Consider the following 13,039-nt stretch of genomic DNA (forward strand, 5'->3'; position numbering starts at 1 on the left):
AAACACTGAGCTAGAAGAGGCTACTTATTAAGACACAGGTGTTGCTGCTATGGTTATTGCACATATGTCCGCTTTCTTCAAGAAATGGCTGGTTGAGATCACTGAGTCAGTTACTAACTAGCAAATGAGTTGTATTGGGCAGAATGGCCTGTTTTGTTTGTAATCGCTCTTATGTTCTCATGCTTGGTAATAAAGGGTGTGACTGGTGTTCCTTTCATCACTGAGAACTTCACTCTGTTTTCCTCTCCCCTTACATACAAAATGTATGTTTCATTGGTACCTTCTCTGAAAGTAGGTTTTTTCTTTTGACTAATGTTTTTAATTGCATCTGTTGGTCTTGGTTGTCAAGGAGCAGACCCCTTGGTGAGGTTGTTATTGAAAATGAGACTTTCTCCTCTAATTTATTTAAAGCTGCCTATATACAGTAATTGCGGTAACAATAGTAATAATTCTACTTTTCCACTTAAAACGTACCCAGGGTAAACTCATCTAATCTACTTCAGGGGTTGTTTTAATTATATGCCTCAAGGGAAATAAAAGACGGAAGAGTTGGGCAGTTGAGATCGAGGAGAGTTTTGTATCCATAAGCAATATTAAAAAAAAAAGACAGAATTGGCCGGTGTTGGTAAAGGACGTCGGCTCTTACGGTCTGCTCCTCTCCCCCGCTCCTTGTTTACAACCAGCCTTCGCTCAATAGGGAGGGGGGGGAGAGAGAGACGAAATCGCATTACATAACGATGCGGCCATTTTTAAAAGGTGCATTCGCCTTAGAAAATAGTCCTGTGTCAAGTCACCCCTCAACGACGCATTTAAAACCACACATTTCGTATAACTCATTTAATTATGCACGCAGGACCAATAATATATTTTTTAACAGTCGGTAAAACCAGGCGTCGCTGATTTCCTAAAATGACGCTTGTGAATGGCCTATTGAGGAGCGAGTAGGTAGTGGGCAGGTCCCTTCTCTTTCCTTTTAGTCCCCTCCTTCGGAAGTAGACGCTTTTGTCTATATTCCGTTCCTTTTTTATTTTAAATACCCTATTTTGGAGGATTTCCCCCCCTTCATTACTCTTTCTTCCCTCTTCCCCGGATCCAAAGACAACACAGAAACCACACAAGATGGACGAGTGAAAAAATGAAGATAACATTTACCTTTTATTTTGCCTCACTTTAACGGACCGGATGATCGCCAAGTCAAACTGTGACTCTCGCAGCTTTGCAGGGGAGGTGAGACGATTGTTATTTACATAGCTTCAGAAAATGTAATTAAATCACCTTAGTAGTACGGCACAGGGACACTTTACGAAGTTCAAATGGCAAAATGCCCGAATTCCAGTGTTTTCAGTCATGCATAGTGTTTATACTCCCAATTGTCAAACTACGTTGCATAGAAATAAAAAATAGTGTTATTTTCTTTATACATTGAAATATGTTTTGAAATATGAAATATGTAAAATATCTATTAGAGGAGTTATTTGAATATAATCGTCTTGTTCAGAATAGTCCTTTCAAATGTATCGTCAAGTAGTATTCTCCTCGTTTGAAAACGTTTTTTTTTTCTGTTGAAAATAATGAAAATCGTGAGGCCGTGAAAACGTCTTTCTGCTCGTCTTCCTTAATTTGTACCGTGGGCTGGCCAATACAATGGAAGCTGGGTGTTTACAATTGAAATTAATAATAAAAAAACAAGTTTAATTTCTGTTTCACTGAAACTAGAACACAAAATATAGAGGACGTTCACGCAATGCAGGGGGAAAAAACGAATTTTCGTTTTCATTTCGGAGCTTGTGTGAAGTCAAAATACACTTGAGGTCAAATGTACCTCAGGGTTTCAAGTACGTTGCCCAGTTAACGCGTCCTGTGTGGATGATATTGGTCAGCTCGTCTCCGGCCATTTCTGTTTCCTGGACTGCCTTTGTAGCAGTACAGCCCCTCCCCCCTGGACAGCACGGCTCCATCAGCTGAAGGAGGGAGTGAACTGTACTGTAGGTCCCTAATTTAACAATCCTTGGAGCCTTGCACACGCAACGACCACAAGAAATGTCATCATGACCGTACCTGCCGCCCTGGGTGACGCACATCTCACACCCCGTATCGCCTCACCAAGGCATCGATAGAGTCACCAGAGTGACGCTGCTTAGTAACCAACCAAACCCCGTTTCCTTCAGCCAAGAGGTCTTACCTGCTTGAACTAAATGACACAGGGAGGTGTCTGTCCGCCTGCTTAATTACCGTGTCGAGGTCAACCCAAAGTCGGTGTCATGGCAAGACAGCACGACAGCTGTCGACGTGAGCAGTGAGAAGCGTTGCCTCACCTTGAGAGGGATCAGCTCACATGAGCTCTGAGGAGTTGCAGCAGTTTCGGTTCCTGTAGCAACTCCCGTTTGGGGGAGATTCCCTCTGAAGTCAGAGCAATGAGTTGACGCGTCGCTCTTCAAGGTAGAATTCTGCAGCCCTGGTTTATGTGTATGTGTTATGTCATATGTATGTTTTTTTTTTTGGTTTCATTTCTTATACTGAAATATTCTATCATGTGTACATGTTAGTAAGCATATATATATATAATGTCTGTACTTTCCTTATACACTACACTATTTCTATACTACGCTGCACTCAGAAGTAATCCAGGTGTCATGAACAGTCTCGTTACCAACTGCGTTCTTAAAACTGTGTGTTTTGCATTTTGATTTTGCCCCAAGAAAGGAGTAAGAGTGTAGAGTGCAATTCTGTGGCACTGGGATGGTGCACTTGTGATTCAAATAGATGACTAACTTAAAAATGCCAAAACCAATATACTGTCTGCACACCCAGATTAGTGTCGGGGGGGGACGGTTGGAAAATAACGTCACAACACACAGGGACAGCATTCCTTAACATGCTCAATCCTGGGGCCTGGTTGTGTGCTGTTTGTGCTATCCAGAGGCAGACCGCAGAATGACTTGCCTTTCTAACGTTCTGGTGTTGATTGGGTCTGGCGTTTTCAGGTAGCTGTATCCAGTGGGGAGGCAGGCGAATCCAAGGGGCGCGATGAAGTTCTCGGAGCCCCTGGAGAGCCAGAGGTTGTCTTTCCTTTTGGAAATGGCAACTTCTAGGGAAGCCGCGATGTGGAAGGTCTACGTGCCGAAAAATCCCACCAATCAGGTAGGGAGCTCTGAAAGAAGGGTGGTCATTTAAAAATGTGACTTGCATGTGACGTGCATTTGTGGGTTACTTTAGTACATGTTCTTTAGATTGAAAAAAAACCCTGCTGTCTGTTTACAAAGTGGATTGTAAAGATGAAAACTGCAACTTGATATTCTAAAAGGAATAAGCGGGAGTCTTTTTTTTTTAACAAAAGAGAACTACTTTTCTCTCTTATCCTGACATTTCAAAGCCAAATGCATACAGTGCAGATCCATTCTCCAACCAAGCTGTCAGTAATCTGAATTAAAATCAAGCCGATATATCTTTACAATATAGAGGTTTAAGAGGTGCATGAGGATGTTACAGTATTCAGTACTGCATGTGTGACACACAGCAAATAATTTTAGATGATGTATACAATGTTCCAGAAACTGATGTACCGAGGCCCTCGGTTTGGATGTCTTGTAGCTCAGATTGAACCTGAAAAAAATGTCCATGGATTCAAAGAAAATTTGAATTGCCTGAACTAGTTCTAGATTGCTCTCATTAATGTCATCACGCTGTCTCGACTGTAGTAATATTCCAGAAGTCCCCATCTGATCATCTTGGGTTTTTAAGATGCAGTTAGCATCAGATTTCGATGACGTTTCAAACTATTTGACCATTTTCGGCTCCAGTATCGCCCGTGGTACAGTCAGTCTTGAGAGCCAGGAGTTACAACGGATGAGCAGGCATTACAAGTAGGGTGTCAAAGAATAAAATGCCTTTTCTTCTCCAGGTTGATGTTTGTGGTTCCTCAATTGTAGTAAATCTGTTTGATCTGAGTCACTCTGTGTTTTGCAGTCATGATGCCTTTAACATCTCTTTCCAAATGTGACAAGCGACGCTTCAGCTGTGTGCTGAGGAGAAGCTATAGTTCCTACATGCACATATGTGGCCTTTTCAGTTTAATTAAGCACTTATGACGCCTAGATCTCCGTCTGCCTTCCACTGTCTGAGAAAATAACTCCTTAACCGGCCTGTAGTAAACAAATGCAGGTTTAAAATCTGATTTTGCTTTTCAGATGTAGTTTTATAATTGAAGTCTTGAGTTGGCCACTATAGTGACATGGCAGTAAACCATCTAGCCTTTGCTTTTGTGACACTGAGAGCCATTGGCTGTAATACTCTTCAATTCTTACAGACCCAACAATAGTTTCCTTTTTTAGTTGCTGCGTCGGACATCAAAATTACCATAGAAATTGCACAATGAAAAAGCTTTAAGCTTATTTTAAGATCGGGGGTCTTTGTAAGTTGTTCTTGATTATTGCCTTCTAGAGAGTTCAGAGTCGGTAGGAAAATGTTGGTAATAAAAAAAGAACAAAAGATTTCTGTGACTTACTTGGAATTGCTCGGTTTTACCCGAGTATGAGAGTCTTGAGTATAGCTGTTGTTTGAGTAATTGAAGATCATGAGATTTAGCCTTGTTCTCTCTAACAGAGTGGATGTTGTCTGCAGCTTCAGTGTGGCCTCTGTTTGTTGTATTTGCAATCAGGATACAGATATCTCTCCAGCACAGCGGGATGAGGTAGTTCGATGGTTGACTGATCTCCACCGCCGACTCCAGCTTTATCCAGGGACGCTTTCTTTGGGCATCAGTACTTTGGACCGGTTCTTAGCCATCGTAAAGGTAAGTAACCTTTTCTCTAATTTCATAAGAAGCACAAGCAACTGGGGTGGAATGATTTGGCTAATGAGGAGTGAGTCTCCCCCCTGGGCTAACCTTCTAATGTGTTTTGTGTTGGTCCATGGGGAAAAAATCCCAATTAAATATGTTATGATCTCGTATTGTAACACAATAAAATGTAGAAAAGTGCGTGGGCAGAGTGATGTGAAAAAGAAAGCATGCCCTCTTCAGATTCTGTGGTTTTATATGTTAAGATATACTGTATCGAACCTTCACCTAGTCCTCACCAAGTCCTCTAACAGCTGACAAATCTAATCTCATGTGACGAATAACACACACAAATTTCACTTTTGTCATTATTAAAAAAAAATCAGCCAACATTCAGAAGCCTTGTGTGAAAAAGTAAGTGCACCCGTACTGCTTCCTTGTCCATTAAGGTCATGAGAATCAGGTGCTGCTAAACAAGCACACATAATTATTTGATCATCAGGATGTGCTTCCACCTTTATATAAATTCAGAAACTTGGTCAGGAGCATACAGGTTTGTAGTAACGCATTATGCCTAGGTCAAAAGATATCTGTGATGGTCTCGGTCTCATCATCATCACCATCATTACCATCATTCCAAAGTGAGAAAGATAATTTACAATGATTGCCAAATTACTCAGGAGTGGGCGTCCCAGCAAATTCGCCCCAAGATCACACCATATGATGCTCCTAGAGGTCGCAAAGAACCACAGTTAGGGTCTACAGGCCTCTGTCAATACAGTAAACGTCAGAGTTCATGATCCTACCTATAGGAAAAGACTTTCATGGAAGTGTATCCAGGAGAAAACCCCTTTCTCTCCAAAAAGAATGTTGCTGCGTGGCTTAGGTTCCCAAAAAGGCACTCAAATGAACCTTGTCCTCTGAACTCTGAAAAATTGTCCTCTGGTCAGATGAAACCAAAGTGGAGTTGTTTGGCTGTGATGCAAAATGACATGTTTGGTAAAAACTAAACACTGCGTATCGCCACAAGAACCTCAGACCAGAAACCGTCCAGCGTGGTGCCGGAGGGGGGGTTGATTTGGGTCTGCCCTGCAGCCGCAGGCCTGGATGCCTCACAGTTATGGAGTCCACCGTTAATTCCTCTCTCTACATTCTTGAGGAAAACGCGAGACCATCTGTCTTAATGGCTAGGGTTAGCCGAAAGTGGATCGTGCAACAGGAGAATAATCCGAAACACACCGGTAAGTCCATAACCGTATGGGTGAAAAGGAATAGAATGAGGATTTGGGGATGGCCAAGTCGAGGTCCAGACCTCGACCTCTGTCAGATGCCGTGGCGGGGCCTAAAGAGAACGGGCCTCCAACATCGCTGAGCTGAAGCAGGTCTGTGAGGAGGAGTGGGCCAGAATTCTTCCCGGTGATGTGAGAGACTGAAACTCTTTACAGGAAACGTTTTCTTCAAGTTACTCCTGCCTCAAGGGGTTCCATACGTACGTTTTCACACAAGACTACTGAATGTTGGCTGCTTTATTGAATAAATAATGATCAATTAAAATTTGTGTGTGGTATCCGTCACAGGAGGTGAGATGTATCTCCTGTTAGGACTAGGTGAAGGCCAAATATTATCTCAATATGTGAAACTATAGAATCATAAGAAAGTGTATTTTCTGTTTCACATCACTGTGCACCTTTGTAACTGCAGTTTTTGGGAGAATTCTTGTTGGAGCCATTTCATTAATACGAGTTCTGACCATTCATGACGGGTAGCGTCTCGGAAGAATTTCGAGAGTGTGTTTAATAGCACAGAGTAAAGGTTTGGATGCTTTGTGATGCATCATTACCTTGAGTCAGTTTGTAGTTTTGCTGAGTTCAGGAGGAAAACCACTGTTCGTGCATGGTCAGAGAGCAAACCGACTGCAGCAGAGCTCTTTTGTCACTCATTTTGTTTTCATTTGTCACTTCTGAAATATGATTTGCTCTTTCTGTGGAGTGTAATACTGACTGACTTTTACATCAGAAATATCTTCTGAGAAGTTGGACTTTTCAGTAGTCTTGTTTAGCAAGCAGTATTTCACAAAGTGTTTCATACTTGTCCCTACTTCACTTCCTCTTTCTGATGAAAAAGAAAATGCTTGCCTGACTCTCTCTGGCTTGTACCTTGGATTATATGTCCGAGGCAGTCGGGCTGTTGTTTCCAAATGCAGTGCCCTGTTATTGCTGGAAGAAGTGTCTATCCTGCGATGGTAACAAGTGTTCCTTCTTTCCCCTAGGCCCGTCCGAAGTACCTGCGCTGCATTGCCATCTCCTGCTACTTCTTGGCTGCCAAAACCACCGAGGAGGATGAGGTAAGGACACCCAGAAGAGCTGGACCTCTAATTGATGTAATTAGACGGATGTCATTGTGGTGTGATGGAATCAGTGGAGTACTGCAAGGATCAGTGCTAGGACCACAAACCCTTCTTATGTGCTTCCCGGGGAGCTGGCATCTTAGGGAAAGTCTCTCCCTGACTCCCACCCTACTCAGACTTCAGTAGTTTTGGAGGTGGAAACAGAATCAAATGTCAGCCTGGCTCTTCATTCTCCTTTAATTTTTTTTTTCTGTATACCCCAAGTGAAATGGAGATACCCTTTTCGAATGCTGTGCGTGCAGTGGGGAATGGTACAGCGAATACACTGATATGAAAGCTATAAAGATTTTTGCAGTTTGTGAAATCCTTTGAGCCTTTTTAGAAGGTAACTGTGTTCTAAGACATACCTTCCTTAAGCAGCTCTTAGATGTGGTATGAATTCTGGAGGACGGTGTTGTAAACTGCAAAGTATAACAGTGGTTGAATGACTGGCTTTATAAATGGAATGTTATAGCAGCCCTGCTTTACATCAGACCATGGGGAGAAATGGGAAAATGATGAATTAATATGGAACTTGAGGAAGGACAGGCTGTATAAGCACTTATGGAATATTACAAATAGTCCCATGCAGTTCTGATGCCCAAGTAGTTTAATGTCTCCTCTGAAAGACAGTGGCTACACTGCAGTGTTCCTAGTCACTATTTGTTTGGAAATTTGGATAGTTAAGAGTGCGACCTACTGGTCCACCAACATAACAATAATTTGTACAAGTAATCGGACAGTCATCCCAGGCACTTGTCAGTAATGATAGTGACTGATAGTGATAGTGATAGTATATGCCCACGTGTTCTAAATGCTGATGTGAGATGTTTAGCATTTTTCTGTTTTTATATTTTGTTCCGGCCTATTGTACACATGAGGAAGCGTGTTTTTGTTCTTCTTTCAAGTTAGACGCTTTTAATAAGAGGGCAAGGCAGTGGACTAGGTGGCCATGTGTGACATAAGGTGCGCTGTATTGCATCGATACCCTGCTGCTCTGTCCCTTCTCCACCATCTGTCTGGTCACGGGCTAGCGCACGCGGGCGAGATGCATGCCTGGAGCCCCTGTTCATGCGCACCAGAACCTCCGTGCCCTCCCATCTCGGCTTCTGCCTTTGCCCTGTTTCACAGTGGCATGCAATCTGTACGGTCCCTTTTCCTTTTCCATTTGGCTGGCTGATGCTTTCATCCAAAACAACTTGCCAAGATTAGTTGAGTACTGTGTCGTGAGTGTAAATAAAATCTGAAAATTGTTCGTGCAGCAGGAGTCGAGAGCCCCTCACACTGCTGAAGATTGCTAGGATGCCCCTAACGACCTTCTTGTTACTTTCACTTTTATCTGCCAGTTGTGATAAATGAACACATTTCAAGGTGATTTCTGTTTGCTCGGTGTGGTGGGGAGTCTGTCTAAGGAATCCAGAGCTGTGCTTTTTTTAACCTTTGACCCCCTCTGGTGATCGGACAAGTACATGCTCATATTGTGCAACGCCAGTTTTGCTTAGATCTTTCTGAGGCAAGCGAAAGGAGAAACGCCTCTTCCTAAAGCAAAAAAAAATGCTTTCACCTGATAAAGCCATTATTATCTTTTTGTTTCTCGTGCATTGTCCACTTCAATTTGAGCGTAGGGAAAGTATCGCACCAAATTCGGGACAGATGTGCTTCAGCTAATGCTAAGCAGCGTCTAAAAAATCGAATCGTGCTGTACAGTGCCTGAATAATCACAGGACGTTTGAAATGACATCGCATTGCAATGAAAGTCATCAGCGTGACCCGTGACATTTCTGCACATTGTGTGGACTGAAAAAGAAAATTCCTGCTTGTTTTCGTTGACTGGCATTGACCTGGACAGCCTCCATGCTCTCTCTGCCTGAACCTCTTCAATGTGGTGATGTAATTGAGGGAACGTTGAAAGACATTGAGATTGAAAGCCGGAAAAAAAACCTGTAGCGCCCGCAGCTCAGAACACATTACAGTCCAGCCTTGGCTAGTTGAAACTTGCTTACTACTTGTACCAACCAGCTACTTATCGTAAGGAGTATTTACCTAACAAGCAGGTATTTTTGTTTCATGGTTTGTATTGTTTGTTTTTGACATATGAACAGCGTTGTTAAATGAAGTTTTAACAACAGACTGTAAATCTTGTATAGTAAAATGTCATCTGACATCGTGTGAAAGGAAATCCTCAGTGGACGCAGCGATATTACAATAACCACCTCTGATTCAGTAATCTCACCATCACGAGCTGCTGTTATCCTCTTACAGGAGTTAAGGTTCAACGAGCCCCTCGCAATGAGCTGTCGCAGAGCACAGTGGCATTTATTTACACAGACTAGTGTACAATAGGATAAATCAAAAGGAAAGTAGTGCAAGCGAAGGCAAAGTAGTTTGGAGTATCAAAGCGCTGCAACATTTAGGCCTGGAGTCCGTACGGAGAATTAAAGTAAAATATTTACAAATCAAAAAAGTTACAAAAGCCTAAAATATGCAAGAGTTGTTCTTTTTTGGTAACAAAAACAATTCTGAGCACACTTTTGAAAAATCAATATCTCATTTGAGGAGTAGAGTCGGAGCTCATCTGTCCAGATCTGTGGTTAGGACCGCCATGCCACAGGAAAGCCAGCTGAGGACTAAGCTTCTCAAAACAGAACGTACGGCTCACGAGAGGCTGGTTTGCCAGTTGGCACAGGGGGCTTCACAGTGGCGATGCAGTCTGAGCCCCGTCCGTCTGTCCACAGAGGATCCCAGCCCTGCGGCACTTGGCCAAGAACAGCTGCTGCGGCTGCTCTCCGTCCGAGATCCTGCGAATGGAGAGGATCGTCCTGGATAAGCTGAGCTGGGACCTGCACACTGCCACGCCGCTGGATTTCCTTCATATCGTGAGTGCACCCGGCTGGCGTCCTCTTCACCGGAGCGACTGGCAGGCGAAGCCAAGCGCGCCCAGCTTGGACGTTTGTAAAAACCGAACGGCTCAAGTTCGGAGGGAGAAGGAGGGGTGGTACCGGTTGAGAGAACCGGTCAACAAGCAGAAACGTTTTCACTTTCCCGTTCAGCTTTTTTCCCCTTTTTTGTTCTGGAAAGTCGATAGCAGTCGTGTGTATTGAAAGGAGAACCTCTCTGTACAGCATTGTAAATAAGAACAAACCTTTGTTCATATAATATTGCTTCTCCACACTGTGCATCACTTTGTTTTAAACCTGTCAACCCCTCCCATGTCGGTAAGGAAGTCATCTGGTAATAATAACCAGGCAATAACGGCTACCTTTTAAAGTGGTAGTTCGAAAGCTGATCAAAGCTAAATAGTACAGTCCATTCAGCGAATGCCCGATTTCTTGGCGTACCTTATATTCACAGTTACAGAGCCTCACAAGATGTATTCTGCCAGTTGGGAGTTCTGTTTATATTGAATTTCACTCAGTCAGGGTCAGCTCAAGGACAACGGTCAGCTCAGTTGTAATTGTAAGCATGTTTTCATCAGTTTGTGATCCTTTTTTTTCTCACCATTCTGAAAATGACGTTTTATTAGCTAAAAAGCTTCAAGGTGGACTGGTAACCCAAGTCCTGCCTCTTGTTGTGCAGTCCTGCACAGACGGGTACCATGACTCATGTGGACGTCTATTCTTCATTGCTTTAGTTCCACGCGATGGTGCTGTCCAGCAGGTCCCAGATCTCTGCCATCGTGCCGGGAATGAACCCCTCTCAGCATGTGTATCTCCTCACACGGCAGCTCCACCACTGCCTGGCTGACCACACACTGCTGCAGTTTAAGGGCTCCACCCTGGCGCTGGCTATGGTCACCTTAGAACTGGAGAAGTGCTGTCCTGATTGGTTCGCTCTCACCGCCGACCTGCTGAAGAAGCTCCAGGTAACAGTCAGCGCTCGCCTTTAAGGCTTTATTCTGTCTTGTCTGGGCCCAGCCATTGCCTGATCGGAATTCGGTAGCGAATCTTCAGCAGCCGGCAAGACGCGAAGATGGCACTCTTAGTTCATGATAAGATTTGGAAAGTAACCCATGTCCGAAGTAGAAAAAGTGAGCGGAAAGGCGTTTTATTGGACATGTATAAGAATTGAATTCTAATTTGAGCAGGGCGTCAAAATCGGATCGTGTTTTCGTCACGCTAATCCACCTCGTGGTTTCCCAGATAGACTCGGGCTGATACATCTGCGCCCCTCCCGCTGTTGAACGCGAGGAGAACGTAACGAGAAATGAAAACCATTTTACTAGTCGTCCGTCTTTTCTCTTTTTTTTTTGGCCAGATGGATAGCTCCCAGCTGATCCGCTGTCGAGAGCTGGTGGCACGTCGCCTCTCTCCACACCAGGCTCCCATGCCTCCCAACACTGTGTACATCTACCAACCCCAGAAGCACAGCCTGGCGCCCTGCGCCCGGGGCATCCCTTGGCGCCAGCCGCCCCCCCCGGCCCCGCGGGACCCCAGGAGCACCAGCCGGCCCGAAGGCGCCCCGACCCGCCCTCGCCCGCTGATCCGGCCGGGCTGGAAGCCGGCCTCCGCCAAGCGCAAGGTGGAGGAGATGGAGGTGGACGAGTTCTACGACGGGATCAAGCGCCTCTACAACGAGGACAGCGCTCCGGAGGGGGCCGGCGCGGAGGGCGGGGGGCTGGCCTGCGGCGCCACGGCGGCGTGGCCGGAGGGCAGCCCCTCCCCCTGCCCCCCCCTGCGGCCGGTCAGCGTCGCGTAGCGGAAAGGGCGCGGTCGCCGTCCGTCATGGCGGCCGAGGGCTGGCGGGCCAACAGCAGTCAGGGGCGGTATCCCACCAGGCTACACCGGATTGAGCCGGAGGAAAAATAAAGAAAAATAACCCGTTTGCTGCTGATTCATAACCCCTTTGTTGAGCACAGCTAAAAAAAAAAAAGAAAAATCCAAAAAAATTATAAAAGAAAAGTTCTAAAAAAAAAAGTAGATTTACTTTTTTCCCCCCACTCTTTAATGTTGTTTTATCTGTTCTCGAGATTCGTGTTAAGTGGTTGTTTTGCCATCACGATTACCTCTGATCTTTGAAGAATATTCCTAAACGTTACACTGCTTGAAATCACTTTTTGGTTCTCGCCGAATCCTTTTTCATCACCTTGAGTGTTGTGATTGGTGTCTTGTTTCACAATTAACCGGAAAATGTGCTTTCGTAAAATTAGATCGAGAATGTCTGTACTGTAAGGTATTTGTACATTGTTTCTAAACTGCTCCGGGAAGATTCAGACCCAGGCTGAGACAGTTGCACAAATTTTGTCAAATTTGAGAATAGTGGGAGTAATTTCCTCACCTTTTGTCAGTTCGGCAAGTTTGTCACACAGTCATAAATAGTATTTTTAATCACAGGTTTTTTTTAAGGAATAAGTGGTTGCAGAGAATTCCTATCACAAATAAGAAAGCATTAAGATCATTTTCACACTCAAGATGTAAACGTTAATCAATGAATTTTTACGGGGCAGTCGTAGAGCAGATTCTCTCTTTAAAAAGTAATTTAAAAAACGTTTCCTTTGCGGAAAATAGAAAAAAAAGTTTTTCTTTACAAAATCTGCTTAATTTTTCACCTTTCCTTTGTTCTTCATTAATTGCAACCTTGCTATTTTTGCAGAGGGCTCTTTTCGAAGCCTGAATGTGATAACCGCCTCTGTACTGCTGAAGACCTGGCACTTAAAAATAAAACACAAGTCTCCACCATTTTCCCTTGTCCTGTTGCACGTTTTTCACCTGGGGGTTGGTTAAAGTTTTAAGAACTGAAAGGGAATTTTGACGGGGATACTGTGTGGCATAATGCTAGTTATCCATTTAGAGCCATACATAAACTGCTTCAGTACAAAATTTTAAACGGACTATTATACCTCAGAAAAATTGAAGTGGGATAATACAGGGATGTATTCA

The 13,039-nt window shown here is 44.0% G+C and overlaps 1 protein-coding gene across 2 annotated transcripts; it reads left to right on the forward strand.

Annotated features, from left to right (window-relative positions):
- The first annotated feature begins 959 nt into the window (after positions 1-959).
- On the forward strand, positions 960-12,838 carry ccni (cyclin I). 2 transcript variants are annotated; one of them, XM_088630390.1, is made up of 7 exons: positions 960-1,227; positions 2,985-3,141; positions 4,658-4,792; positions 7,047-7,121; positions 9,899-10,039; positions 10,795-11,025; positions 11,418-12,838. In XM_088630390.1, exons 2-7 carry the CDS (start codon positions 3,028-3,030, stop codon positions 11,856-11,858), a joined length of 1,137 nt encoding a protein of 378 aa, XP_088486516.1. In that variant the 5' UTR covers positions 960-1,227; positions 2,985-3,027; the 3' UTR covers positions 11,859-12,838. The 2 variants fall into 2 exon arrangements, with proteins under 2 accessions (XP_088486516.1, XP_088486517.1); XM_088630391.1 differs by lacking the exon at positions 960-1,227 and adding an exon at positions 2,304-2,439.
- The last annotated feature ends 201 nt before the right edge of the window (positions 12,839-13,039 follow it).

This window comes from Lepisosteus platostomus, chromosome 4 (genome assembly GCF_059453375.1).
Source record: "Lepisosteus platostomus isolate fLepPlt1 chromosome 4, fLepPlt1.hap1, whole genome shotgun sequence".
NCBI classification, from domain to species: Eukaryota; Metazoa; Chordata; class Actinopteri; order Semionotiformes; family Lepisosteidae; genus Lepisosteus; species Lepisosteus platostomus.